Source organism: Scyliorhinus canicula, chromosome 1 (assembly GCF_902713615.1).
Source record: "Scyliorhinus canicula chromosome 1, sScyCan1.1, whole genome shotgun sequence".
Taxonomy (NCBI): domain Eukaryota; kingdom Metazoa; phylum Chordata; class Chondrichthyes; order Carcharhiniformes; family Scyliorhinidae; genus Scyliorhinus; species Scyliorhinus canicula.
This window is the reverse complement of record NC_052146.1, coordinates 39,092,626-39,119,737: the sequence shown is the minus strand read 5'-3', so window position 1 is coordinate 39,119,737 and position 27,112 is coordinate 39,092,626. Positions and strand designations below refer to the sequence as shown.

Below are 27,112 nucleotides of genomic sequence, written 5' to 3'. Positions count from 1 at the left end.
CCACAACTGCAATGCCTCAGACATCAAAATATGCCCAGACCCCACTCCACCCAAAAGCCATGGGCGGGATTTACCGGCTGTTCATGCTGACGGGAAATTCCGGCCCCACGCCGACGCACTGGGTTCCCAGCGACGAGGGAGGCAGTCAGTGGGAAAGCTTGCTGACAGCATCGGGCCTGGTAGATCCCGGTGTGGTCGGTAAATCCCGCTCCATGTAAACTCCTGGAAGATGCAAAAATAAAACCCTCGGCAGCTGGTGGGGGAAATTTCCCTGCTGTACAATGCCACCTCCTCACCAGAGACAAGTCCAGTTCTCACCAGAAGTAAATCAGTGAATAAAAGTTCTCCACATATTTCAGCCAATTCACTGTTCTCCAGGAAAAGAACCATTTCTTAATATCCAGCCTCGACTGTCCTTGTGTAACTTGAGATTTTGACCTCGGTCCACACTAACCTATTTACAGCAACGATGTATAGCTCTTTTAACGTAATAAAACATCCCAAGGTACTTTACCAGAGCATAATTGAACATAATGTGATACTTAGTCCCATAAGGAGATATGAGATTAGGTGACAAGGAAAGCATGGTCAAAAAGTTAAAAGCTTTAAGGAGCTTTATTAAGGAGCGAGAGGTGGATAGGTTTATGTAAGGAATTCCAGAGCTTAAGGCCGAAGCTGAAGGCTTGGGTACCAGAATCTTAATTGAGTTAACCATACAAGCCGCCAGTTTATACTGCTTTGACTTTTAGAGTCCTTTATAACCTGTTGTAGTAACTAAATTGCTGCAAATGATGGACTTCTTTTGCACCCTTTTGATCACCCAATATCACCCATCATCTGATCAGTCCAAAACTGAGCACAGTGTTCAAACTGAGGCCTAAACAAAGTTCTGTACAATAACAAAATACAGTATACTTTGTCTTATAGTGAATCGGTGATAAATTGCTCATATTCAAAAAGGATGTTCAGGCAACCCAAGTAGACCATGTAATGCCCTGTGATGTGTTGTACCTTGAATTCCAATAAGTGTTTTGATAAAATTTCACATCAAGTGTTATTTATTCAGTTCAAAACTGTGGTTCAGCGTAAGCATCAGGAATGGAGAAGAAACTGACTGAACAGTAGGAAATGAGTACTCTTTAGAGGAATTATTTCAGAGTAGGGGAATTACTGATTGTAATTCTTCAGCATTTGTTGGGAATACAACCATTTTGAACTTACGTAAATTTAGAAGTGGATATAGAAGTGGTTACAATTGCAAATGATGCAAAAACTAAGCGGGGTAGTGAAAAAGCCAACTCCAAATTTAAAGAATGAGTTGGACAAAATAAGTAAATTTCAGAAAGTTGAAATAGAAGAAATGTTTACCTGGGGAATTACTCAAAATGATTCTCTAGATGTGCTTAAACAACAGACTCCATTTCTCTGTGGTTGAGAGAGACAATCCATGCAAACTGCTGGGAGGTGATGCCTGCAGCGTATGTCTGACTAAGCACCAACACACGAGTTCTAGGCATCTTAACCTCTCTCAAATTAGAAACAATACAGCTTGGATGGGAGATCATCAGTTGGAAACTGAGAGAGAGAATGCTCTTCAACAACCTTGACCTTGAGTTTCCACAGGGAAAATACTCATATCTTCCCTGCACCCTATTTTGTTCAATCTTTCTGCTCTATTATTGTTCCACATGTTCTCTGGTACTCCAGCGTGTCACTCTAAGACCATGGTCGATGTATGGGTCTAAACGGTAAGTGGTGTATAGCCCAGTCAGGCTTGATGTTCTCCTCACTCAATGCCAGTATATGATGCATGCTATCCAGGAAGGGTCATTGGAGAGTGATCAGAACCAGAAAATCAGCCTTTTTGCTCTTTTTCTATTTCCAAGTCTAAATGTAAATCACCTAATGTAACCCCTGCTGAGAGCAGCACAAATTTGGGATTCAACCCAAGAGCTTGTTGTGTCTATGAGATACTATCTCATACTGAGCAGTGCGGTTACATGTCCAGTTGTTGAATACATCCAATATATAAATCAAGTACATTTTTTCTCCCAAGCTCAGCACATTGCATTGAGCTACTGAATTGGAGCAAATACTGAAACAACTCTAGTCAAAGTCACAAATGACATCCCGTGACCGTTAGCAAGGGACACAATGCCTCCTTGCCCTTCACAGTGTCTCTGCAGCCTTCATCAGTCCCACCTTGCCGACTTGCTCCAACACCTCTCCTTCATTCTCCAAATGAGTGGAAATGCTCTTGCTTAGTTTCACTCTTACCTCTCCAGTTGTAGCCAGATACCTCTTGCAGGAACTTCTCTTCCTATCCTCACACCTTTATATCTTGAGTCACGCCTATGGATCTATTCTTGTCCATTTAAATTTCTCACCTCGATGCTGCTTCTTTGATGCCATCTCTGATGACCTGCGGACTACTGATTCCACGGACTACTGAGCTCTACCTCACCACCACTTTTCTTGATTCCTCTACTATCTTCTGTAGTCAGGCTGATCGTCTATCAGCCGGTTGGGAATGAGTCACAATTTTCTCCAGTTAAGCATCCCAAAGTCCAAAATTATTCTTCTCGATCCCCTGCCATAGCCTATATTTTCCTGTCACCGATTCAGTTCCCCTTTTTGGCCACCGTCTCAGGCTGAACCAGACTGTTCACAAAAATGATATTCCACTTCAAGCAGAGCTTCAGACACCATAACCTCCTCATTACATAAACTGCCTACGGAATCTCCGTGTCCATCTTCACTGCTGCCTCATCTACTGCTGAAACCCTCCAGCATGTTTTTGTTATCCCCAGACTTGCCTTTTCCAATCCTCTCCTGACCATCCCCCTTCCCCTCCATCTTCCAGAAACTTGGAGCGCGATTCAGCGACCTTGTTGGGATGAGACTATTGAATCCCACAAGATTTGCGATGCTCTAAACGTCTCGCAGATTCAATAGAATCTCACGAGACTTTGCAATCTGGATGTCGCCCTCACTGGGCGGGATCCAAATCAATATACCTAATGAGCCAAACAGCTCATTTACATATACATTCAAAGAACATACAGTGCAGAAAGAGGCCATTTGGCCCATGGTGTCTGCACCGATCCGCTTAAGCCCTCACTTCCACCCTATCCCCATAACCCAATAACCCCTCCTAATCTTTTTGGTTTTAAGGGCAATTTATCCTGGCCAATCCACCTACCCTGCACATCTTTGGACTGTGGGAGGAAACCGGAGCACCCGGAGGAAACCCACGCAGACACGGGGAGAACATTCAGACTCCGCACAGAAAGTGACCCAGCGGGGAATCGAACCTGGGACCCTGGCGCTGTGAAGCCACATTGCTATCCACTTGTGCTACCATTCGTCGGATTCACACGACGCCCAAGACTCAACAACTGCGCCTGCGAGACTTCGCCAGGACCCCACTTAGTACTGGTCCACACAAACCATTGTGGACCAGTTGTAACAGCAGGTGGGAGCATCTCCCCAGCCATTGGAAACCCCTGGGTGGTTGAGGACAGGGTGGGGAGGGCACCCTGACTCTCCCTCTGGCACCAAGGCACCTTGGCATTGCCAGGGTGTCAGTGCCAGGTTGGCACTGCCAGGGATTGTGCCTGGCAGTGATCCCCGCTAAATACGCCACGCAGCGGACACCAAATCAGGTCTGCTAAATCACACCCTTGAGCTCATCCCAAACCTGCATCATTACTTGCATCAAATCCCGCTCACACATTATCCCTGTGCTTGCTTGTCCAGCAGTGCATCTCATTTAAAATTTTCAAATCCCTCTGTGATTGACACTCACTTTCTGTGTTAGCTTCTCCAGTCCTTCTACTGTCTGGGAACATAGAAACAGGCCGTTCAGCCCCTCTAGCCTGTTCTGCAAATAATTGAGATTGTGACTGATCTTAACCTAAATCCATAACCTCTGGATCTTCAATCATTTATTGAATCATTGGTCTCAGATTCCTTCCTAATAATCTCTGCTCCTCTCTTCCCTTCAGACCCTCCATAAAACTGACCTCTTCGACCCTGCAGTGGGAACTATCTCCTTTCTAGGCTTCACGTGAATTTTCCTTTGATCGTAATGAAGCCCCTTGGGTAGTTTTTCTATACATAAGACTGCTTAAATGTAAGTTGTTGTTGTAGTACTTTGCATTTGATGTTGGCTTGCTGTGTCTCTTTGTTTAACCTGAAATTCCCAGGATCTCCTGCCGCCCATTACTTTCACTGGCAAGTTTTGAAAAGACTGATTTATTTATTAATATTTGTTTCCAATTTAGATGCTGGGTTTTTTTTTTTGCTCTTAAGTAGTCCATGGCAAGGACACTCTGGGGAGAATGGTTGATTATAGTCTTTCCTTTATGCAGTCGGGAAGTTCTGGAAGTGCAGCCAAGAAGCACCTAGGTGGCAAAACCAACTCCGTGGACATGAGGGTCCCTGCCAGCCTTTCCATTCCAATAGAAGTGTACCCTGCCCCACCACATGTTTCTTCAGATTCCCCTCCCTAGGAAGGCTAGTCTCAATGAGGGTAGCAATGTTAATTTGAAGTCTTGATAGCTCACCTGATACAATTGCTGTTCTTTTTGGATGGTCAATTTTGAGATTATCCATGAGTGTTCTAACATTCCAAGTTGCAAAATCCCGCAAGGAAAAAGTCGGGCAGCCTACTTTTAGGGCCCCTTTCCAGTCCCCTCCCCATGTGGGGTGAGCAAAGGGTACCTTGAGGATGATTGCTCAGTCACAGATGCTGCTGCCCAAGGACACCTCTGTCCCAACACAGGTCCAACTATCTTCATGCAGATGTCTCCTGATCCTTTACTAGGGTCTCCCAGGTTTACAGCCTTGTCCTCATCGCCAATTCTCCACCGCCATAGGACTTGGCAAATGGACCCTGGTAGAAGTTGACATGTGACTTTGTTTAACATGAGGACCTTGGGGTGGAGTCATTGTCCACACAATCATTCAAGGGATCATCAGGATGTACAGGCCTTTCTGCCATATCAAGACGGTGATCCATGGAGAGGGTCTGAGAATGTGGAAATTTATTGTCATTGCTTAAAATTGTGATTTTTGAAACTAAACTGAGGGATTGACCCAGAAATAGACTGTTAAAAGGACACCGTCCCATTTCAGTGAGTTAACTGATTGCCCCATTTCAGCTATTTCCATGACTGAATGAACTCACACCTTTAATGACTTGTGTATTTCACTGTTTAGCTACAGACCAGTGTTAACTTCAACCATGTCATGTCAACCATGAATAACTTGAAATAACAATAATTTAAAAAAGAGTGCACCCTTTGTTTTTGTCATTTTAAAAAAAGTGTCCAATGTTTAAATCTGGAACTGGAAGTTCGAAGCGAAGGAAAGGAATAACAACAAAAAAGATTTTTTTTTTTGCAGTTATCTCAATCGATAGTGACAATAGCTGCCTCTAACGCAGGAAACTCAGGAAGCACATGTTAGCCTGCAGGGTTTGTATATCATCTGGGCCTCCTGATTGCCTCAGTGAGAGGCTTTTCCTGTTATTCAAATACCGAGAACTGTGTCAGCAATTAATCATGGTGTGATTTGCAGAACTCTGCACTCAAGTCTTCTCTCAGCCACTTTCCTTATGTTTCCATGAATTAGATGCACATTTCCTGACTGGCTCTGTGAAAACTGATGATAGCTTGACTTGGCTCAGACCCCACTGACGCACAGATTGCCTGTAACCCATATCCTGAATGCCTTCTCCTTTTTCCAAGCCTTATTTCACATGTTCATAGCGTATTGAACTACAGAATCGCTTTCCAGTGTGACGTGAGCTGGTAAAGTTCAGTATTTATTTTGGCAGCTTACCACTGAGATGTAGTAATAATTCAGACATCCAATCGGTAATGAGCTACAATGCATTGAATTTTCAATGCATTTGTTCATCAGTAGCGGGCAGGAAATGAAATGAAAATCGCTTATTGTCACAAGTAGGCTTCAAATGAAGTTATTGTGAAAAGCCCCTAGTCGCCACATTCCGGCACCTGTTCAGGGAGGCTGGTACGGGAATTGAACCGTGCTGCTGGTCTGCCTTGGTCTGCTTTAAAAGCCAGCGATTTAGCCCTGAGCTAAACAGCCTCATGGTTTATCTATCTCTTTTAAAGTAGAAATTTCTAGATAGGTTTCTGTCTGATCATTCCGTACTGACACTCTTACGCTGATGGGTGTAAGTGAAACTTTAATTCGGGATTTTTTTTTGTTGCTCTGACAATTAAAGCCTTTATTTAAGCCTGTCTATAATCTAATAAAGTTACTTTTTAATGTATTCATTTCCTCTTCATAACTAATCAATGGATTAAGGTTTGTGAGTAGAAATCTAGTAAAAGAGCTGGCTTCTGTTACTTTGTGGGTAAGAAACATTTAAAGTGGGGAGAGTGCCGGTACTGTCCACTTTATATGACTGTGCTGAGCTGACAGCAGCTCTGCCTTTGATAGCAGTACTGCAGTGTCAATGAGGTGGCACAGAGGACGGTCTCAAGGTGCATCCTCCCGACACAGCTCCAGCTGAGGGCAATCCACCGTCTTCACCCACTACGGGCTGGATGGACAGCTCAGGTTTACCACTGCTGCCCCTTCCTGACCTGTAAGGTTCCTTTCCAGTTACAATTCATGCACCACAAAAAGGAAAACTGCATGTGCTCATTTGTCTTTTCCCACTGAGACGGTTGGATTCACCATGCAGAGTTAGCTTGGCAGATTTTAGAGCACCAGGATTGCTAACCTATTGCAGAACAGCTTCCACCGGCAATGCAATACTATAGAGACAGGAAGGATTTAATCACCAGTCATGCTTTCATATGGAAGGCAGCAAGAGGAGGAGAAGGGACAAACAGCAGTAATGATAGGCTTGCCCATTTTGCCACAGAATGCTCCATTCATTGGACTGTGCCACACCACCTGTCCCCTGTGGAAATGTTTGTGCAGAAAAACTCCATTGACCAGATGTCTATTAGGAATATCCATGAGAACCTATGGGAAAAAGAGATGGTTCCCCGAGCACACTGTCAAAGTCACTTGGCAAAATGCTCCATTGTCAGAAGTCTCAAACAAGCAAAAGGAGTACCTTGGCTAGTGGTGAAATAGGCCCTCCCAGTCTGATCCTCCCTGCACACTCGGAGCCTCACCAGCTCTGCACCACACTGCCCCTGAGGTAACTGTGGTGGGGAAGAGATCGTTCCCTACCTCATTCTGGACTGTTCCATTGTGCAGCAGGTCTGGAAAGAGATACAGTGTTTTTTGTTTAGGTTCATCCCCAGCATCTCTGTAACGTAGAACTGATTCCCCCCCATCAATAGGGGAGACATTAAGTGAGTCAGGAAGGCATAGAATGTCTAGACCAGTTACGTCACCAGGGAGTTTGCCAAGTTTGGATGGTATTTATTTTAATACGAGGAGTCTGACGAACGAGGCAGATGAATTAAGGGCACAAATTAAAACTTGGGGACATGATGGACGTAATTCTCCGACCCCACGGGGGGTCGGAGAATTGCCAGGGACCAGCGTAGATCCCGCCCCCGCTGTGGCCCGAATTCTCTGCCACCCGGGAATCGGCGGGAATTGCGCCGCGCCGGTCGGCGGGTCCCCTGCGGCGATTCCCCGGCCCGTGATGGGCCGCAGTCCTGCCGCTGACAGGACTCTCCTGCCGGCAGGAATCAAAACACCTCTGGTGCCGGAGGGATTGGCGGTGTGGGCAGGCTCCGGGGTCTTGGTGGTGGGCACGGGGCGATCTGACCCCGGGGATGCCCCCACGGTGGCTTGGCCCGCGATCGGGGCCCACCGATCGCCAGCGGGCCTGTGCCATGGGGGCACTCTTTTTCTTCCGCCCCGCCATGGCCTTCACCATGGCAGGGACGGAAGAGAACCCCTCCCCTTCGCATGCGCCGGTATGACGTCAGCAGCCGCTGACCCACCGCCGCATGCGCGGACTTCCGCCGGCCGGCGAAGGCCTTTCGGCCCCAGCCGTTCCCGGCAACCACTCCGGCGCGGGCCTAGCCCCTCAATGTGAGGGCTTGGCCCCTAAAGGTGCGGAGAATTCTGCACCTTTGGGGAGACCCGACGCTGGAGTGGTTTACGCCACTCCAATATGCCGGGACCCCCAGCCCCGCCGGGTAGGGGAGAATCCCGGCCGATGTCATTGCTGTCACTGCTGTCACTGAGATATGGTTGAGAGAGGGGCAGCTCAATATTCCAGGATACAGAATCTTCAGGCGAGACAGGGGAGGAAGTAAAAGAGGAGGGGTTGTCACAATCTTGATCAGGAATCAATTACAGCAGTAAGGAGGGAAGACATCTTAGAAGGATCTTCCACTGAGGCTATATGGGTAGAATTTAGAAACCAAAAAGGAGTAATCACATTGGTGGGAGTGTTCTATAGGCCCCCAAGCAGTCCGAGAGAAATAGAAGAGCAGATGTGTAGGCAAATTTCAAAGAAGTGTAAAAGTAATAGGGTAGTGATAGTGAGGGATTTCAACTTCCCCAATATTAACTAGGGAACCATAGTATTAAAGGTTTAGAGGGAGCGGAATTCTTAAAATGCACCCAGGAGAAGAATCTACAAGAGAGGAATCTACAACAGAAGAATAATACAGTGCCGAAGAGGCCATTCAGCCCATCAAGTCTGCACTGACACATGAAAAATACCTGACCTGTTTACCTAATCCCATTTGCCAGCACTCGGCCCATAGCCTTGAATGTTAAGCTGTGCCAAGTGCTCATCCAGGCACTTTTTAAAGGACGTGAGGCAACTCGACTCTACCACCCTCCGAGGCAGTACGTTCCAAACCGTCACCACCCTCTGGGTAAACAGGCTTCTCCTCAAATCCCACCTAAACCTCCCACCCCTCATCTTGAACATGTGTCCCCCTCGTAACTGACCCTTCAACTACAGGGAACAGCTGCTCCCTGTCCATGCCCCTCATAATCTTATACACCTCAATCAGGTCGCCCCTTCGCTACTCCAGCGAAAACAACCCAAGCCTATCCAACCTCTCTTCATGCGGCAGGGTAGTGACTGAACTTAAAGAAGGAGGAAGCTGGCAGCAGGAAGATTAGAGGGGATGTGAGGGAAAACATTTTTACCAGAGGGTGGTGGGAGTTTGGAATTTGCTGCCTGCTAGGGTGGTGGAGGCAGAGGCCACCTAACATTTAAGAAGCCTTTAGTATACAGATTTAAAGGAAAGCTCACTGACATGATATTTGTTCTCGGGGATAATAAAACTGAGCGCAGTAAGTGGTTATACTCTTGAAATGTCTGTCTGCTATTTATACAAGTGATCTTAAGATCTTATCAGGTAGTTCAACGTAAAATGCATTGTGTTTTGCTTGTGATTTTTTTGACATTGATTGGAGAAGGTTCTGAGTCAAACTCTGGGAAACAATTGCTCATTTATTTGAGCTGGCTTATTTTCATGTACATTTAGCAAAAGGAAAAGTACAACCCTGTTGGTCAATGACAATACGGATTATGACAACTCTGAAAAACATGATAATCATGAAATGTTGTATGACGCCACCTTCTATTTGATCCAAAGGGCCATTTACAGGAATCCTTCCGGTTTTTGGACACTTTACAGACTCCATGCATTGCACTGTTTCTGGAGTAAGTTAAGACAGAGTGAAATGTTTCTTCTTGTTTGATTGCAGGTCTGATGGAGCTGATGTGGAACTGCTCACTACTCCTCACTCCAACAGTATGCAGACAGTCTCTGTTGATGAAAGCTCAGATTCTATACACCAAGGTAACTGGCAGTTTTGTATATATTTTCTCAGATGGTATCATTCAATGGCTACAGAAGATGGCATTTAAATGTTGAGGTATTTTCGAAACACCAGTGTAAACCCAAGTTCCCAGTCTGCTCTGAGGCAATGATGTTTATCCACCCACCTACACTTTCCTCATCTGCTGTTGCTTCGATAGTCTAGTGATACCTCTCAGAAATCTAAGTGGGCAGAATTGCGTGTCAGCCCGTCCAACAATGTTACTTCAATGTTATATTAATTAACTTCATATCTTCCTTAAATTATAGTCTCTTCTTTTGCTCTCTGCCAACTTTCTCTCCCGTCTTTGAAGAGGATGGATATAATGTGCTGCAAATCACTTTATCTTCCTGCTAATCTTTGATGCAAATTGAAAACAATTATTGAATGTTGTGTAATGCCCAATGCTCGGGCACAATGTGTTTCGCAGGACAGGGCTGGGCAATTCCTGGGGCCAGCAAAATTCCTGGGGCGATTATCTTTGAGCATGTCGGGCACCTACAAACAGCCTCGTATATCCACCTCTTCATTCTGCTGGTCTGAAGGATTGCTCAGACTGCTTAAAACCACAAGCGAATAATCTTAGTCACTTGCCACCTCCAGAGAGTTGGTTTAGTCTGTCAATTTAATCTTCACAGTTGAATTATTTATTTATTTATATTTGTAAGTGCTTTCAAAAGCTGCTGCGGAACTTTAGAAATAGAAATGAAACATAGACACATCTAAATTTATTGTGTGCATTTCCTGTCCCACACTAATGTGGTTAACTCTTAATTGCTCACTGAGGTTGACTAACAATCCGTTCAGTTGTCAGGGCAACCAGGAGGGATAGGTAATAAGTATTGACATTGCCAGCAATGTGTAAGCCCTGGAGAATTCATTTTTAAAATGAAGGTATCAAACACCGTTTAATGCATAATTCTAGTACACCTTTTACTTTTAAAGAAGAAATATTCAAACTTTCTGGCAATATAAAATACATAAGCCTGAATGCAGATTCTTAATTGACCGTTGCATTGATTCATCCAGTATTTTTATCAACTGGACATTGTAGTGTTGAAGTGGTGTAACACTGTACATTATCAACATAATAATACATTATGTTTCAGTCCTTATAGAACAGCACTTAAACAAGTGTTTGTTTCATAGGGAAATATGAATAGGTCATTCAACTAGATCATGGCTGATTATCTGCCTTCACTTCATTTTCCTGCACTATCCCCATAGGGGCTGGTTTAGCACAGTGGGCTAAACAGTTGGCTTGTAATGCGGAACAAGACCAGCAGTGCGGATTCAATTCCCATATCGGCCTCCCCGAACAGGCGCCGGAATGTGGCGACCAGGGGCTTTTCACAGTAACTTCATTGAAGCCTACTTGTGACAATAAGTATTATTGTTATTATTCTATTCCTTGATGTATTTACTATCTGGAAATCTATCAATCTCTGTCTTTAATACACTCAATGACTGAGCCTCCGCAGGGAAGGGAGGATCTCGGGTATATATGGATGGCTGCTAGAGACAGGGAAATTCCATTAGAAGAGAGAAAAGGAAAGGGGGAGGAGGGGCCGAAAGTGGCCCCGCTCAGCCCAAGACTATAAGAAACTACAGAGTTGTGAAGGCAGCCTAGTCCATCACGTGAAACCACCTCCCATCCAATGACTCTGTCTACACCTCCCGCTGCCTTTGGGAAAGCGGGCAGCACAATCAAAGACCCCTCTCACCTGGGTTATTCTCTCTTCCAACCTCTTCCATCGGGAAGAGATACAAAAGTTTGAGAACACACACTAACAGATTCAAAAGCAGCTTCTTTCCCACCGTTACCAGACTCCTGAATGATCCGCTTATGGACTTTCAACACTCTGGGATGTAGATCGTTAGGTTCAGGGAATTTATCATCTTTGGTCCCATTAATTTCTTCAGTCCTACATTTTTACTGATATTAATTTATTTCAATTCCTTATTTTGGCTAATCCCCTGGTTCCCCAGTATTCCTCGGAGGCTTTTTGAATTTTATACTCCAATTTTGTACCTTACATATCAACATGTGCATTAGGATCAGGAGTTCGCCACTCAGCCCTTCAATCTTTCGCTACCATTAAATAAAATCATGGCTGATCTGCCATGGCATGGTAACCTCCTACCACCTCCGATAACCTTTCATCTCCTTCCTTATCAAGAATGTACGTAGTTCTGCCTTAAAAATATTAAAGGACTCTGCTTCTATTGTCTTTTGAGGAAAATAGTTCCAAAGACTCACTATCCTCTGAGAGAAAACAATTCTCCTCATCTCTGTCCTAAATGGGCGACCCCTAATTTTTAAAGAGTGACCCCCCTAGTTCTAGATTGTCCCACAAGAGGAAACATCCTCTCCACACCCACCTTGTCAAGGCTGCTCAGGATCTTAAAAGTTTCAATCAAATCGCCTCTTATTCTTCTAAACTCCAGTAGATACAAGTCTCCAACCTTTCCTCAGAGGACAACCCACCCATTCCATGTATTAGTTTAGTGAAGCTTCTCTCAACTGCTTCCAATGAATTTACATCTTTCCTTAAATAGGGAGACCAACACTGTAGACCAATAAGGAGACCGATCTTCCTCTGTGCAGACAGAGAAAATGTCGCGTTTTAGAGGCAGCACAAGCCATAGGCGGAAATCCCGTGATGATTGCTAAATCTCGCGAGAGGCCAGAAACAGGATTCACGCCGGCGAGATTGCCGAACGTGATCTTTCTAGCCATCCTGCAATGGCACGATCAGGTTCTTGCCCAGGAAGGGCGCGAGCCTAATTAGCATGTTTTATAATAAATTTTAGCACCTTTATAGGGCTTAACGCCACTATTTCTCTCCTCAATATATCGTCCTACCCAGCTGGCGTGACGTCACAAACCACGACTGGTTTTCAAAAACGAAAACCAATCGTGATGGCTGCACGGGGAAAGCACAGGTAAGTATAGCACCCAGGTAGTGAGGGCCATGGCTGGGCAGTGCCAACATGGCACTTCTGGGGTGGTCCCTCTGGGTGCCTCATTGGGGAGGTTCCCCTTAAGCGTGGTGGGGCGGTTGTGCCCGGTGCCTGCAAGGGGGGGGGGGGGGGTGGCAGATGCCTGTGAGGAGGGAAGGGAGCAAATTCTGAGGAGGGGGCGGGGGGAGATGTTACCTCTGGGAGGGGTTGGGGGGGCTCATGCTCTTAAGAGTGGGATGTACCCAAATCCCAGGGGTGGGGGATTCCCATGCTGCAAGGGTGGTGGTGGGGGGGGGGGGCAGGGGGCCCATGCCTGTGAAGGGGAAGCTGGCAGATACCTGTGAATGGGGGCGGGGGTCGCTGATGATTTTGAAAGGGCGGGGTGGCGTTTGCCCTGATGCTACGAGGGGATGGGGCGGGGAAGGAGGTGCCCCGTGCCTGTGAGGGGTGGGGGTGCCCCGATACCTGCGTGTGTGTGTCGGGGGGGGGGTTCCTTGATCCTTGTGGGGAGAAGGGGTGGGGATGTCCCAATGCCTTTTGATGGTGGGGATAGATCTCTCGATGCCTGTGAAGGGGGGTTGCCCCGATTCCTGCGTGTTGGGCAGGGGTGGGGGGAGTGTCCCAATGCTTGCATGGTGAGGGGAGAGGTCACCGTGATGCATGGGAGGGTCCTCTGTGTCTGTGGGGAGGGGGGGGGTTAATTTCTGCGCAGATCGGGGCGCTCTTTAAAGACAGCGTACAAATCTCTGTGGAGCTGGTCTTGCTGGCTCTATCATACCCCACCAGAGTGACGGTACAAACCACACACCAAGCTTTTTCCCAGGGTGGAAGAGTCAATTACTACGAGACACAGGTTTAAGGTACGAGGGACAAAGTTTAGAGGAGATGTGTGAGTGATGCTTTTTACACAAAGGGTAGTGGGTGCCTGGAACTCGCTGCCGGAGGAGGTGCTGGAAGCAGGTATGATAGCGATGTTTAGCGCTTAGCGAATTGAAACGAGTAAGTCTTGACAAATACATGAATAATAATATGAATAATAATAGGATGATAATAGAGGGATACAGAACCGGGAAGTGTAGAAGGTTATAGGTTAGACTGGCAGTATGGTTGGCACAGGCTTGGAGGGCCGAAGGTCCTGTTCCTGTGCTGTAATTCTCTTTGTTCTTTGTTCATATCCCCTCTGTGCCCTGAGTACCAGAAAACTAGAGTGAAAACTCAGCTGTGCATCCGGAGAGATACATGCCAGTTTTCAGTCTGACCCTGACATACTGACAAATTTTGGACAAATCAAATTGCCAAAGGTACCTTGGAGGATAAGTTAATGGTGTATTCAGGACAATTTCTTACAGCAATATGTTCTGGGACCCACTAGGCTATTTTAGACCTTGTAATAAGATGAAACGAGTAAGAATTGATTAATGACCTCCTAGCAATGGGTCCTCTAGTTAAGAGTGATCATAACATGATCGAATTTCACAGGATGTTTGAGGATGAGAAACATGGGTCTAATACTAGTGTATTAAAATTAAGTAAAGGCTATTTGACAGATATAAAGAGAGAGTTAGCTGAAATGGACTGTGAAGATAGGTTAAAAGGTAAGACGGTAGAGAAGCAGTGACAGACATTTAATGAGATATTTCATAACTCTGAGAGCTCAACAAGACAGATGCATCATCCATGACTAACTAAGGGAGTATCAATTTAAAACAAAAGACGTACAATCCTCCAAAGATGAGAAGATTGGGAAAGGTTTTGACACCCGTAAAAGATAGCAAAAAAATAATAGACGGAGAAATTGGAGTATGAGGGAAAACTAGCAAGAAATATTCTACAAATGTATAAAAAGAAAAAGATTAGCAGAAGTCAGCTTTGGTCCCTTAGAGGGTGAGACTAGGAACTTCATAATGGGCAACAATGAAATGACACAGATTTTGAAGATGTATTTTGGACACTAAAGGGCAATTGATCATGGCCAATCCACCTAATCTGCACATGTTTGGACTGTGGGAGGAAACCACGTAGACACAGGGAGAAAGTGCAAACGTAACACTGATAATCACCCAAGTCCCTGGAGCTGGGAGGCAGCAGTGCCACACACTGTGCCACCGTGCCGCCCATGCAGATAAAGGGGATGTCGTGTATTTGGGTTTCCAAAAGACAATAGATAAGGTGGCATGTTAAAGGTTACTGCACAAGTTAAGAGCTCATTGTGTTGGGGTGATGTATTAGCATGGATACAGGATTCACTCACTAACAGGAAGCAGAAAGTCGGGATAAGTGGTTGAGTAGTTCAGATTGGCAATCTGTAACTAGTGGAGGACCAGCGCTGGCCGTCAAACATTTACAATCTTTCTAATGACTTGGATGAAGGGATGGACTGAATTCTAGCCAAATTTGCTGACATTACAAAAATCAGTAGGAAAATAAGTTCTGAAGACAATACAAAGAGTCCACAAAAGGGGTATAGATAGATTTAAATATTGCTATCTCAGTTGATGTTATAACTGGATGGGAAAGGGCAGCACAGTGGCACAGTGGTTAGCATTGCTGCCTACGGCGCTGAGGACCCGGGTTCGAATCCCGGCCCTGGGTCACTGTCTGTGTGGCGTTTGCACATTCTCCCCGTGTCTGCGTGGCTTTCACCCCCACAACCCAAAGATGTGCAGGATAGGTGGATTGGCCATGCTAGATTGCCCATTAATTGGAAAAATAATTGGGTACTCTAAATTTATAAAAAAATAAATAAATAAATAACTGGACAGGAAGATCCCAGAATGGAACCCTGGCTCAAAAGACGGCAACTTTTATTTTTTATGAAAGGTGGAGGAACACAGTCACAAGACCGCTAATTAGTTTTAACAGCAAGAAAGAACATTTATTAAGCATGAAAAAATTGGCTTATGATACAATATTCCTTTAATTCCTCCTTTAGTGTAGCAATTATGCACAGATTTTAAGCGTATCACAGGTTATGAAGTACATCTTAAGCTACAATGGTTTCATCAACACACACAGTCCCTTTTATGAACACAAGATGACTGTGGTAAGACACATTTCTCTGAACCCTAGTGAATGTCTGAGGATTTCTCCTCAAAATCCCCCCCAGATGATTCTTATACAGTGAGCCACCTTGTCTCATTGAACTCCGGCTTCCACACGAGTGATTTCAAATTCTTCTTTCAAAAGTAACACTTTCAAACTTCTTTTAAATTATGTTTGCCCTCTCTGCTGCCAGCAAGGTTTCACGTTCAGGTTTTACACCTTTCCCTGCAGGGTTCCTTTCTCTTAAAGGTGTTTTGCACAAACTCTGAGGTCCAGCCACAGATTTCCACAATTATTTCAAATAATGTCTCCCAAATTGTAATAATCTGTCACAAACTTTAACACCACTGCAGATATCACAGTGCTAGGGACCCGGATTCGATTCTGATTATGGGTGACTGTGTGGAGTTTCCTCCCGGTGCTCTAGTTTCTTCCCACAGTCCAAAGATGTGCAGGTTATGTGGATTGGCCGTGATAAATTGTGCCTTAATGTCTAAACGTTAGGTAGGATTACGGGGATGGGGCGGGGGAGTGGGCCTAGGTAGGATACTCTTTTAGATGGTCAGTACAGACTTGTTGGGTCGAATGGCCTCCTCCTGCACTGTAGGGATTCTATTCTATGGATCTTTCTGGCCTCTCGTGATACATTGCCTTTTCAACCCTCTGTGACTTTACTGAGCAGTAATCTGTTCTCGTTCCCAGTTTCCTCTGTTCAGTTAATTCCAGACTTCTTGGAAACTTTTCATCATTTCTCTAGATTCCTTAACCAGCTGGACTTCAGATTTCTGGTATGTTTTCTTAACCATTACCCCATAGAATGGCTTTTCGGCCAGCAAGACTGAGGGAGGTGTTCCTTTTTAGCCTTCTGAAACCAATTGCTTCTAGTAGAGCTGTGAGAGCTGCCTTCTCCTCTCTCACTACCCATTTCCAACTGCAATCAAATTAGCCAAACTAAAACTTAGTATTCTCTACCTTACAAGGCCCCAGTTGCTAAGCAACCTACTGGTAGTTTTCACACCGCAGCCCTCTCTAAGCACAATAAAATCACATTTGGAATTGAAACCAACCCCCTCCCCACACATCATAAATCTAACTATAGGTTTTACCCTTACAGGCACAGAAACATTAAATTAAAGCCGCTTAAAACTGCCCCTTATTTCTAATGTTTACCAATATAAGTCCCTTAAAAGTACCATTTATCTTCCTAACATAAGTGAGAGGGCAACGAATTGGCGGAAGAATGGAAAAACAGAATATTAGTTAAATGGGGAAAGAACACTGAGGTACAGGGGGATCTGGGTGCCCTTGCAGATGAATCACAAAGAGTTGGTATGCAGGTACAGCAAGTGATTAGGAAGGCAATTGGAATGCTAGCCTTTATTACATGTAGACAGGGTATAAAAGTGGGGAGGTTTGCTACAGCTGTACAGTTGAGACGACACCTGAAGTACTGTATACAGTTTTAATCTCCTTACTTAAAGAGGATATATTTGCAATAGGGTTTCCTGATCAGCCACACTACAGAAGGCAATGACAAACCACTGCAGTACTTTGCCGAGCATAATCGTGGACTAATCCATTGGAAATCCATGGCCACCAATGCCCTTTCAGAGCATCATACCTTTTTTTTTTATTTTTTTATTTTTTTTTTATAAATTTAGAGTACCCAATTCATTTTTCCAATTAAGGGGCAATTTAGCGTGGCCAATCCACCTAGCCTGCACATCTTTGGGTTGTGGGGGTGAAACCCACGCAGACACGGGGAGAATGTGCAAACTCCACACGGACAGTGACCCAGAGCCGGGATCGAACCTGGGACCTCGGCGCCGTGAGGCAGCAGGGCTAACCCACTGCGCCACCGTGCTGCCCGGAGCATCATACCTGATGTAGAAGAATTGGAAGCAATTCAGATAAAGTTCACGAGACCGATTACTAGAATAAATGGGTTGTGCTATGAGGAATAAACACAAGAAATAAAAGCAGGAATAGATCATACGGCCTGTAGAGCCTGCTCAGTGATTCAATGCGTTTATGGCTGTCCTTTGTCTTCAACTCTACTTTCCAGTCCATTCCCTGCATCCCTTGATTTCCTGAGGGACCAAAAATCTGTCAGTCTCAGCCTTCAAAGTATTACAACTTTGGAGCTTCCAACAATTCACAACACATCTGAATGATATAGTTTCTTCTCACCTCTGTCCTCATCAACTCCTAAACCTGAAACTGCCCCCGTTTGTTAGATCCCCCGACCAACAGAAATAGGTTAGTCTTTAGAATTTCTTTCCACAGAGAGGAGTGGGAGCTGGGCCATTAAATATATTCAAAGCTGCTAGATTTTTGATCAACAATAGAGTTGAGGGTTATGTGGATTTGTTTATTGCCACGTGTACTGAGGTATAGTGAAAAGTATTGTTCTGCGTACAGTTTAGACAGGTCATTCCATACATGAGACAAATACATAGGGCAAACATAAAATACATAATGTAAATATATAGACATAAGCATTAGGTGAAGCACACAGGAGTGTATGCTCAGGAGCATACAGTAGAGAAGATGTGTGAAGAGATCAGATCAGTCCATAAGAGGGTTGATTAGGAGTCTGTTAACAGCGGGGAAGAAGCTGTTTTTGAATCTTTTAGACTTTTGTATCTCCTGCCCGATGAAAGAAGTTGGAAGAGCGAATAAGCTGGATGGGAGGGGTCTTTGATTATGCTGCCCGCTTTCCCAAGGCAGCGGGAGGTGCAGACAGAGTCAATGGAAGGGAGGCAGGTTTGTGTGATGGACTGGACTGTGTTCACGACTCTCTGTAGTTTCTTACGGTCTTGGGCCGAGCACTTGCCATACCAGGCTGTGATGCAGCCAGATAGGATGCTTTCTGTGGTACATCTGTAAAAGTTGATAAGAGTCAATGCGGACATGCCGAATTTCCTTAGTTTCTTGAAAAGGTATAGGCGCTGCTGTGCTTTCATGATCGTAGCGTCGACATGGGTGAACCAGGACAGGTTGTTGGTGATGTGCACAGCTAGGAATTTGAAGCTGTCAACCATCTCCACTTTGATGCAGACAGGAGTGTGTACGATACTTTGCTTCCTGAAGTCAACGACCAACTCTTTAGTTTTGCTGACATTGAGGGAGAGATTGTTGTCACTGCACCACTCCTCTAGGTTCTCTATCTCCCTCCTGTACTCTGATTCATCGTTGTTCGAGATCTGACCCACTACGATTGTGTCATCAGCAAACTTGTAGATGGAGTTGGAGCCAAATTTTGCCACACAACCATGTGTGTATAGGGTGTATAGTAGGGGGCTAAGTACACGTCCTTGCGGGGCCCCGGTATTGAGGACTATCGTGGAGGCGGTGTTGTTTATTCTTAGTGATTGTGGTCTATGGGACTGGATGTCGAGGATCCAGTTGCAGAGGGAGGATCCGTGTCATAGGTTTTGGAGCTTTGCTATGGAGGGAGGATGCATGAAAGTGGAGTTAAGGCCACAATTGGATCTGCAATGATCTTATTGGATGGTGAGCAGGCTTGATGTGTCAAATGGCCTACATCTGTTCTTATGATCTTCTGATCCACAATGTCAGGTTCTCCACCTGGTGGCTGCCTCTCAAAATGCTTCAATTACCCACCAGAGGTTGTCAATTTGAAAACTTGAAAACTGGGGGACATTAGAAAGCATTACTATTCCAACGACCAGGGATATATATGCACATCACTGGAAGATTAACCCTTGTTGCAGTAGTCACTATGTAAGCCAGGACAATATTGCATGAAGTTAAAGTGATCATTGGACACAATTCCAAGCAGCGACTTACTTAAGGACTGTTCCCTGAAATTATGAAAATGGCTGTTGCTGAATGTTGTAGTCAAGATGTTGGACAAAAACACTTCACAAAAATGCCAATTTGCTTGTGCACATATATTGTACCTCTATGTAGCACAGCTAAAGTGGTGTCACTATCTGGAGAATACACAGTACAATATGGCTGCTGGACATCCCAAAACTCTCCAAAGCTAATGTAGTACTTTTGCAGTGCAGTTCACTACACATTTCAAAAAGTGCCATGGGACCTTTTGTATCAAACTGAGAGAGCAGATTGGGCCTCAGTTTAACGTCTTATCCAAAAGACAGCACCTTTGACAATGTAACACTCTGTTACATTGGCTGTAGGCCTAGCGTTGTGAAATTCAAATCTCCCTCATGGAGAGCAGAGGCAGGGAGCCACTACTCCCAACATGCCTTGGGGTTTTGTTCTTGCGGGAGCCGAGAGTGGTTGCTGGATGCGCAATCCGACATTTTTGTTGTTCTTCAGGCCGAGGCCACAAAACAGTGTAAAAACAGGATTGTGCGAGTGGATCTGGGAATGAAGTATCATAACCGAGAAGACTGTCAGACAGTGGACAGGGAAAGGTCCCAAGGAGGGGTGGGGGGCACAGACGGACATGAAGATGACTCCGAAAGAGGAGCAGAGGAAGTGGCACTGAGCTGAAAAAGTGCTGTGGTTTGCAGACTTTTAAGTGGTGAGGTTCAGGAGAAACTCGGCAATCAAAGAGGGTTCAGGAGAGGCCCGGGTGATTGAAGGTGACAGCAAAGGACAGATGACTCCCTGCTCAGGCCATTGAGGCAAAAATAATCCATTTGAACAGTAGTATTCTGCTTGGTGTGGCCGAAGAGCTGAAGTTGTGCTTGCATGCAGACTTGGGAATTCAGGGAAATGGCGTCTTGGGAGATTGAAACCCTGGGTTGTGTGGCATTGTTGAGGCCACCTGAGTTGGAATGACATTTGGAGAGAATTTCGAGGCGAGTTCTTTGAAGATGAAGATTGGAAACCCTTGAGGGCAGCACGGTGGCCAAGTGGTTAGCACAACCGCCTCACGGCGCTGAGGTCCCAGGTTCGATCCCGGCTCTGGGTCACTGTCTGTGTGGAGTTTGCACATTCTCCCCGTGTCTGCGTGGGTTTCGCCCCCACAACCCAAAAATATGCAGAGTAGGTGGATTGGCCACGCTAAATTGCCCCTTAATTGGAAAAATAATTGGGTAATCTAAATTTTAAAAAAAAAGATTGGAAACCCTTGTGAGAGAAAGAGTTTCAATGAGATCAGTTGACTCTGGTTGTTGAGAAATCTGTGGAATCTGTCTTAGTCACATCTGCCATTTATTTTAGTGCACTGTGCTTGGCCACAATCTCCCTGTTAATTCACATGTACCTCACATTAACCCTGAATGTTAAGAGTATAAGTTGGATATTGCGCATTTCCTACCTCGCTAAGCTTGTAAAGTTCAAAACCCAAAAAATCTTGTGACTTAGAAAGTGTCTTGAATCTCAAACTCTGCTAACTTTAAACAAAATGTTATTGGTTCCTAACCAGATCTTATCAAACATTTGGCTGTCTGGTCCAGGATAATAACATAAATGTAAGTTGTGAGTGTTCCGGAGAAGCCTAGGGAATCCAAGAGGGCTCAGGAGAAGCCTGATCGAAGAGGGCTGAGAAGTCCTGATGTTTGAAGGAGGCAGCAGAGGATTGTTGACTCCATGCTGTGGGCCACTGGGAAGAAGGTAACCCTTTGGAGCAGTGGTACTCTGCTTAGCACAGCCTAAGAACTCAAGTTGTGCTTGTGAGTGGGTGCTTGAATGCATACTCAGGAATCCCTCGTGAGAGAAACACTGATGCTTGGGTGGGTTGTTGAGAAATCTGTGGTATCTGAGTCACACCTGCTATTTATTGTGTATTGTGCTGTTTGCGAGCACAGTTTGACTGTTAATTTGCATGTACCTCAAAGTAAAGGCCCCGCCTTCTCAATCTTGCCTCTCGCCTGAGGTGTGTAGATCCTCAGGTTAAACCACCATCAGTCAGCTCTCCCCTTCAAAGGAGAAAACAGCCTATGGTCATCTGGAACTATGTCAACTTTACCTTTACCTCATATTAGCTCTGGATGTTCAAGTATAAGATAGACATAATAAAATGTTTTATTATGTTTTCTGACCTTTTGTATTAAAGTTTATTTTTGTTTGTTCAAAACCCGTGAAATCTTACAGCTTCATTCTCTTGGTAAGTGTCTTGAATCTTCAAACTTTGTTTACTTTGAACAAAACATTATTGGTTCCTAATAGGATCCTACCAGATTTGCAGGTCTAGTCTAAGATCATAACACTAGTTTGTTATGTTCGAGTCTTGGAGTTGGACATGATGGCACAACCCACTGACTCAGAAATAGGAGTGCTACCCACTGAACCACAACTGACAAATGAATAGTAGAATAGTAGAAAACGTTTTGCAATTTGAAGCTATTACGGCCTAGATTACCCTAATCAAGTGTTTCCTCATTAAACGCCCGCCCTCCGCAATCGAAAGCAAAAGAAACTATGAAACCAGAATTAATTGGCACAGTGTTTAACTTGTATGAGCTGCCAACACTTCTTGCGCATACATTTACACTGTCTCCATTTTACCATGCATTGAAACAATATGTTTCTCTGGCACTAACGCAAAGGTAAGTCCCTGAGGTGGAGTTAGCAGCATATAGGGCGGGCGGGGCGGGGGCAGCATTCGGGAATAGTGTGGAGTCAGGGGATATGTTTTCACTTCTCCTGGTGCACAGCATAATTTATGGAAAGTTTTTTTTTAAATCTAATCTTTCCTTGGCAGCCCTTTAAGCAGCTGAAAAATCCTGAATGGAACAGTCCTGGTGCCTGTCCTGTCCATCACCAACTGTTTTTCATAAATGACATTGGTCACCTGCATATGTAAATGAGGAGCTTAATGACCATTTTAGGAGGACACCAGGAACACCGACTCATTTCCAGGTGGAAATTGTTCCAGGCGTGTTTTTTGGGGGGGTGGGGGGGAGCATTATGAGTCCCAAAATTGGGCTGCATGACACAACAGCTGAATAATCTTCCCCTGTTCACTGTAGTCTTACCCATGATGATTGAGTAGAAGGTCGGCACGGTATCACAGTTGCTTCACAGCGCCAGATTCCTGCGTTCGATTCCCCGCTGGGTCACTGTCTGTGTGGAGTCTGCACGTTCTCCCTGTGTCTGCGTGAGTTTCCTCCGGGTGCTCCGGTTTCCTGCCACAAGTCCCGAAAGACGTGCTTGTTAGGTGAATTGGACATTCTGAATTCTCCCTCCGTGTACCCGAACAGGCGCCGGAGTGTGGCGACTAGGGGATTTTCACAGTAACTTCATTGCAGTGTTAATGTAAGCCTACTTGTGACAATAATAAAGATTTTTTATTTTATTTAGTAAGGGGAAGGAGCAGAGAGCTGTCCATGCCCGTAAAAACGGACCTTGTTGAGTTAGCACCTTGATTCAAATTCCAAATCTGGTATTAGCAACACTGTTCATCTGGAAGACTTTCTGTGATCAGGTGGTCCAAAATGTAACCAAAATGGTTTTTGAACAAAGCCTTGTATAGAAATAATATAACATTAAATACATATATATATATTTTAACCTTTGCTAATGCTACCCATTACCTTACTTTCTTAACTGAGCTGACAGCTTCATAAATCTATTTGAATTTTTCACACTGCACCAATGTTCCATACATACTCCCCCTTTTGGTTCCTGGTTCCCACTGACTAATGATTTTGTAGATATCTGTAATGAATTACAACTTGCCACCTATTGGCCTGAAGCTGAATATATTGAATTATCCTCATTATTTACTGCACCTCATATTTTGTTATCCTAATGGCAAAATTGGAGATTATGTTTAGGTCAGCAAAGTCATTAAAATAGCAAGGATCTGGAATACAATGTTTCAGTTGTAACCACTTTGCAACCTGCAAAGTTTTCATTTCATAGCCACTCTCTGCTTCCCATTTTTAATTTCAGCAGCTTGCTTTAACCCCTGTATCAGTGACATCTGGCTGATGTGGAATCTTGTCAAAAGCTTTTGGAGAATTCTTGTATATAATAATACTAAATGAAAAGAAAATCTCTTATTGTCACAAGTAGGCTTCAATGAAGTTACTGTGAAAAGCCCCTAGTCGCCACATTCCGGCGCCTGTTCGGGAAGGCTGTTACGGGAATTGAGCCATGCTGCTGGTCTGCTTGCAAAGCCAGCGATTTAGCCCAGTGTGCTAAACAGCCCCTAATACTAACTCCCATTCTTCCTGTGCACCACGTTAGCAATATCTTTGAAAAGCTCCAGGGGTCAGTTATAAATGTGACATCCTTTATCTGAATTCATGTTGACTGTCCTTAAAAAAAAGTTCTGCTTTTCCAAGCGTTCATTCACCAGAATTATTTCAAAGATCTTTCCAGCAATTGTAAAATGCCTGATATAAATTAGTCCAGTTAGATGTTATTTGCCATAAGTGATTCACTATCTGGACGGAAAAGGATCCTGTTGCTAAAACTCATCAACAGGAATTCCGTCCCTCCCTCTGGATGTTCCAATATTCTGAAAAACAAGGTACAATCGTTGTCTTTCTAATTGTGTTTTCAGGAGCTGCCCATCATTGCTCGACAGGGCAATCCTACCACAAGACGGACCGGCTCTTCTCATCTTATGCCTGGTTTCACGGTCCTATTTCGCGATTTAAAGCAGCTCAGTTGGTACAGATTCCAGGAACCGAGGGTCATGGGGTCTTTCTTGTGCGCCAGAGTGAAACACAGCGAGGAGAATATGTCCTCACATTCAACTATCAAGGGAGAGCCAAGGTAATGTAACTTTTTATACAGAATCAAATTTACCTTGCATACATATTAAAATATTCTTAATAAAAGTTGAACTAGGGATATGCACTTGTGATGCCACCTTAATGGATAGAAAGAGCGGTAAAAGATGAGAATGGATAGTCACTTGCATACAGTGTCTTCAATGTGGCAAGCTTCCCTATGTCCTTTACAGAGGAGAAAGTGGTGCTGAGCAGTATGAATCCTTAGCAGCGATGATCTTAAAGCATTGTCCAAAGGTCGTGTTGAAAGTCTTAAAAGGTGGTGCAAAAACCTGTAGGTGAAAGGAGACACAAAAAGTGGGGCACGATAGATAAACTCTCAGCCTCTGATTGTGGAGATTGTTGAGAAACTTATGGAAGGGCCAGAATTGGAGGATTGAGAAGTGTAAACTGGGACGTTGGACTGGAAATGGTAGATGAGGTAAGGGGAAAAGAAAGATCATGCAATTATTTCTGAATGAATTTATTCAGAGACTATTATTTGTGGGATAGGATCCGAGTCAACATTCAAGATTAGATTGGAAAGGTCGGTGAAGGAAAAAGGGAGGAATGGATATGGGAACAACATGGATAAATGTGACTTGAATTATTTGCTTGTGTCAAGGGTAAACGCTAAAATGGACTAGTGGACCAGTTGGTAAACAGCAAGTTTCTGTATTGTAATTCTACATAATTCTAAGTAAGTGAATACACTTGATGCTTCTGTCCAATGGTTCAGTGGTTAACTACTCTGTATAGGAACAGGAGGCGACCAGGTCGAGCCTGCTCCGCCATTCAATATGATCATGGATGATTGGACACTTCAATGCCTTTTACCCACATTATCCCATTATCCCCATAATCCTTTACATTATTGTTAATCAAAAATCTCAATCTCTAACTTAAACATGCTCAATGACTGAACTTTCACAGCCCTGTGGGGTGGAAAATTCCAAAGATTTACAACTCTGTGTAACGCCATTTCTCCTCATCTCAGTCCCAAGTGGCTTTCCACTTATTTTGAAATTGTGCCCCCTGCTTCTAGACTCCCCAACCAAGGGAAGCATCTTACCTGCACCTACTCCACCTATTCCTTTAAGTATTTTGTAGGTTTCAATGAGATTGCCTATCATTCTTTGAAACTCTGTAGAATACAGGCCCAGTTTGCCCAACCTCTCTGGAGGATGCAGGTGCGGTCTAACCAAACCCCTATACAATTGAAGCAAGACTTCACAATGGTGTGGCACAGAACCAAATGGACTGGAAAGCTCCAGCTTTTATCATTCTCAATTCTGGGTTAGATGTTCTTGGTTGAGTAGAATGATTGGTCTCTACTCCTATGATAGGAAAGGACAAGTTTGGGGTTGCTGCTCCTGATTGCCATTCAGCCTCCTCTTTGGAATGTGCATTAGTGCATCTCAGAGAACACTGGTGTGGATAAAACGCCACCGATGGTAAATTAACCAGATAACACTTGATGCAAAGCTGACATATGATAAAACCTGCTACTTAGACAAGATTATCGATGGCATCTGCTCGTGGACTGCACCCCAGCAAGTCAACACTTTAAGTAGAGGACAGGAGAAAAACGACAAATACAGACTTGAAGCTATCAAAGATTATTTTTTTTGCTTTTTAAGTCCATTCACATTGCAGAATTATCTTTATTTACTGAAGTATCTAAGCTAGGCGGTGCCCCGTAACTAATAACAAATAAAACGTTCGAGTGATACACAAATGTGTTCTAATTTTACAGCATCTTCGACTGCTTGTGACAGAAAGAGGGCAATGTCTCGTCCAACACTTCCGTTTCCCATCTGTCACGGAAATGCTGAACTATTTTGGAACATTTGCAATCCCGTTGGAGTGTGGCACAACTTGTGAAGTCAAACTGTCCAGCTATGTGGTGGCATTCCCTCAGCAGCAAGGTATGAAAGATTGCATGAATATTTTAAATAGAATTCACATCAGCAAAAAAAAAAAGGATGTTTATTGGTGCTGGAGCGCAATCACCCAGCACATCTATCATAATCAGTAAATAGGATTCCAAGAAACATTCTAGCACCTTTCAAAGAAAAACCCTTCTTGGTTGAGGTGAACCTCTATGGGTGATATGCTTTTTAGGACGTAGTGATATTTGTGTAACCCAATTATAAAAGCACCAATGTGATAGTTTCATGAAATAGATTCTTCTTCAGGGCTGTACATTGCTTAAATTCTCTTAACAACGCAGTGAACTGATGTTATAGATATTGAGCCGGAGGAAAAGAAGTGCTGGATATTTGGAAAGCTCAAATTACTTTAACGGGTTAAAATAACCAGCTACAAATGTTAATTACTCAATAGGAACAATTAAAGCAACACTTCAGTTTCCTTTCCTTTCCTGAGTTTCCTTTCAAGTCCCACAAGAATTTCCACACGATGGGATCCCCCCCCCCCCACCCCCACCGTGGAATGTTTTGCAGCAGTGGAGATTGCTTGCCATTGGCTGACAGCAGGTTCTTCCTGTGCCACCGTTACTGCTGCCAGAAGGAAAGGTGCGGCGGGGGCTTTGGCCAGTGGGACCAGGAGATGCCGCCAGCAGGAACAGCTGGAAAATCCCACCCAAAGGCTTTTAGTGAGTGATGGTGTTTTATCAAAAACCA

General features: G+C 44.4%; 1 protein-coding gene across 5 annotated transcripts in view; it reads left to right on the top strand.

Moving 5' to 3' along the window:
* sh2b3 (SH2B adaptor protein 3) overlaps window positions 1-27,112 on the top strand; it is a 242,067-nt gene that overhangs the window by 180,652 nt on the left and 34,303 nt on the right. For all 5 annotated transcript variants that reach the window (XM_038787557.1, XM_038787581.1, XM_038787483.1 and 2 more), the window contains exons 5-7: window positions 9,682-9,776; window positions 24,257-24,471; window positions 26,224-26,395. In XM_038787557.1, coding sequence (XP_038643485.1) covers window positions 9,682-9,776; window positions 24,257-24,471; window positions 26,224-26,395 — 482 coding nt within the window. The remainder of the gene's footprint in view (window positions 1-9,681; window positions 9,777-24,256; window positions 24,472-26,223; window positions 26,396-27,112) is intronic.